General features: G+C 37.9%; 1 protein-coding gene across 1 annotated transcript in view; it reads left to right on the top strand.

Annotated features, from left to right (window-relative positions):
- The window catches only part of LOC106310877 (putative wall-associated receptor kinase-like 11), an 11,561-nt gene extending 9,054 nt beyond the window's left edge, over positions 1–2,507 (top strand). Inside the window, exons 2-4 of the mRNA XM_013748113.1 lie at positions 576–962; positions 1,058–1,183; positions 1,282–2,507. Coding sequence (XP_013603567.1) covers positions 576–962; positions 1,058–1,183; positions 1,282–2,507 — 1,739 coding nt within the window. The remainder of the gene's footprint in view (positions 1–575; positions 963–1,057; positions 1,184–1,281) is intronic.
- Positions 2,508–3,228: the final 721 nt, after the last annotated feature.

Here is a 3,228-nt window from a genome sequence, read left to right as displayed (position 1 = left end):
TATAGAAAATTTTCGAATCTGGTAGTTGAATTTTGCTAGGAATTTACGACGAAAAATTAGGTTGGTGGCAAAAAAAACGTGTTAAGTTGGTGGATTTCTCGTTCTTTCCTCGTAAGTTATTTCCTCGTAAAAATCATGCTAAAATTACGACGAATTTGCGACGAAACACATTTTTCTCGGAAAAACCACGTTAACTTACGACGATTTTACGAGGAAAATCTTTACTCGGTATTTTACAAGGCCATTACGACGAAACTTTATTTCCTCGCAATTTCATCGTTAAGTCATCGTAATTTCACGAGCAATAGTTTTCCTCGTTAAATTTCCTTGCTAAAACTGTGTTTTCTTGTAGTGAATGGAGATGCCACTACAAGGGACAAGCATGTATGGTGGATTAAAGTCTCAAGACAATGGATTATTAGTTTATCATATCTCATCTACCATTTGTCATACTTGTAACCCTTATATATATGGGATGTTCCCATAAGCAAATCAATCAAGCAAATAAGATTCTCCTTATTTATTCTATCTCTCTCTACTTTCTAGATTAAACATCTCTCTCTCTTGTTCTTCAGTATGTTCTTCAATTTCTAACATTTACCAGGTGGTCGGTATCAGAATAGAGAGTTTTGGTAATGGAAACTCAACAAGCGGAGGAGAATGCAGAGTCGCTTTCTTAACAGATGAAGACTACACGTTCTGGAATGTAACCAAACCACAAAGATTTTTCGCTCAAGGGTATACTAAAGTTACGCTAGGATGGGTCATTCAGACGAAAAATCTTTCCGTCTTGAATTCGTTAAGCTGCAAAAACACAAAAGAGTTCGATAATCTTAGAATTGATGCTCAACGCACAACAAGTTGCATATGCGAAAATATCACCATTTCTGGGACTAGTTATGCAAGATGTATGTGCATCCCAGGTTATATAGGCAACCCATACCTCTTGAACGAATGCAAAGGTTAGTATATTGTTTCTCAACTCTTCCATGTTAAATTAGGAAAACAGATCTTCCACTGTAATTAATTCCAACGATCTTTCATATCACTTATCCAGATATTAACGAGTGTCTGCCAGCTGATTCTGTTGTAAGTCGCGGGTTCTGTAGCGAAGGCGACACTTGCGTGAATGTGGTTGGACATTACAAATGCGTGCGCGATAAGACTATACCAATATTGATAGGTGAGTCACTGGATGTCTCTTCGGTTTCTGTTAACACCTAAAAGCATATAACAAACAAATAACGACTTAACATACCAGTCTTTTTGTGCCGTTTTTAGGAGTAGGTGCAGGTTTTGGCAGTTTAGTCGTAGTTGGTGGTATCTGGCTGCTGATCAAGTATCTTAAAAAGAGAAGAGTGACTCGGAGGAAAAAAAAGTTCTTCAAACGTAACGGGGGACTATTGTTGCAGCAACAATTAAATACAGATAGAGGCAACGTCGAGAAGACACGAATATTCACCTCAAGAGAGCTTGAAAAAGCCACAGAAAACTTTTGCCAAAACAGGATACTTGGACAAGGTGGTCAAGGCACTGTATACAAGGGAATGCTGGTGGATGGTAAGACCGTTGCTGTCAAGAAATCAAAAGTTGTGGATGAAGACAAACTAGAGGAGTTCATCAACGAAGTTGTCATTCTCTCACAGATCAACCATAGACATGTTGTCAAGCTCTTGGGATGTTGTCTTGAAACAGAAGTTCCTGTTCTGGTTTACGAGTTTATCTCTAATGGTAACCTTTTCCAGCAAATCCATGAAGAATCTGATGATTACACAATGATATGGGGTGTGCGTCTACGCATTGCTGTGGATATATCAGGAGCTCTTTCGTACTTACACTCTGCTGCTTGTTCTCCTGTTTATCACAGAGATGTCAAGTCAACAAACATACTACTAGACGAGAAGTATCGAGCCAAAGTGTCTGATTTTGGTACTTCAAGATCAGTAACCGTAGATCATACTCACTGGACAACCGTCATTTCGGGCACAGTCGGATACGTGGATCCAGAGTACTACGGTTCCAGCCAGTATACTGATAAGAGTGATGTTTATAGCTTTGGAGTCATCTTAGTTGAGTTAATCACAGGAGAGAAGCCTGTAATAGCCCTTCCGGATTCTCAAGAAATAAGAGGTTTAGCTGATCATTTTAGAGCGGCCATGAAAGAGAACAAGTTCTTTGATATTTTGGACGCTCGAATAAGAGATGCATGCAAACCAGAACAAGTAATGGCAGTGGCAAACCTAGCAAGGAGATGTTTAAATTCCAAGGGAAAGAAGCGTCCATATATGACAGAAGTGTTTGCCGAGTTAGAGAGGATACTTTCATCTCCAGAGGATTCTCTGGTAAGGATTGAAAATGACGACGGTGATGATGCAGGGGAAGAAGGAAGGAATACGATAGGGATAACTGATTCATGGACCGCTGGTGTTACCGCTCCAGCCTTCAGTACTGTCACTTCGCCTTCCTCCGCAGATGTTCAACCATTGTTTCCTCGTGCCACATGGTAAGGTGTGAAAAATGAAGGTATATCTAAATAAAATTGATGCTAGTTTCAAAGATTTGATATATGTTGTAATTTAGATGTTGTGTTTGCGTTTGTCTTCTTCTCCCTGAACACCTGATCCTTCCTGTGTAATATTTACATTCTAGTGTTTGTGTTAATAAATGTATACCAGTACTAACTAAAATCATGATAGAGAGTCGAAGTGAACTTACTACATTATTGAATATAATATATAAAGGCCAACTTGCTCATTTTAGATGGCCAGTAATAGTCTTTTCTTGACAACAAATAGTCTTTTCTTGAGTGATATTTTAGAACATATCCATCACTTTTCTTGACAATAGTCTTTTCTTGACAACAAATAGTCTTTTCTTGACAACAAGGTTGAGTGGTATAAAATGAGCAAGTTGGCCTTTATACTACATTATTGAATATAATATATAAGTACCTGACACGGAAAAAGGATAATTTTAGGCGTGCATGCAACTAATGATCATATCATATAAAATTACGACCGAGAGAGAGGCTAATGATTTAAGGAAATTAGAAGGAACCACTCAATAATCATATCCCCTGTACATTAATCGAGGAGCATTTGAAAAGATGTAACCTCAATTTTGTATTAATTAAAATAGGCCCCAATGCATAGGTGACACTCAATTAGGTAGTCAATTACATTCAATTGAAAAATAAGTAGGTCCACATTCGATTTTTATATGTTGTTA

Source organism: Brassica oleracea, chromosome C8 (assembly GCF_000695525.1).
Source record: "Brassica oleracea var. oleracea cultivar TO1000 chromosome C8, BOL, whole genome shotgun sequence".
In the NCBI taxonomy this organism is placed as follows: Eukaryota; Viridiplantae; Streptophyta; class Magnoliopsida; order Brassicales; family Brassicaceae; genus Brassica; species Brassica oleracea.
The sequence above is the reverse complement of the archived record's forward strand: the minus strand, read 5'-3'. Positions and strand labels throughout refer to the sequence as shown.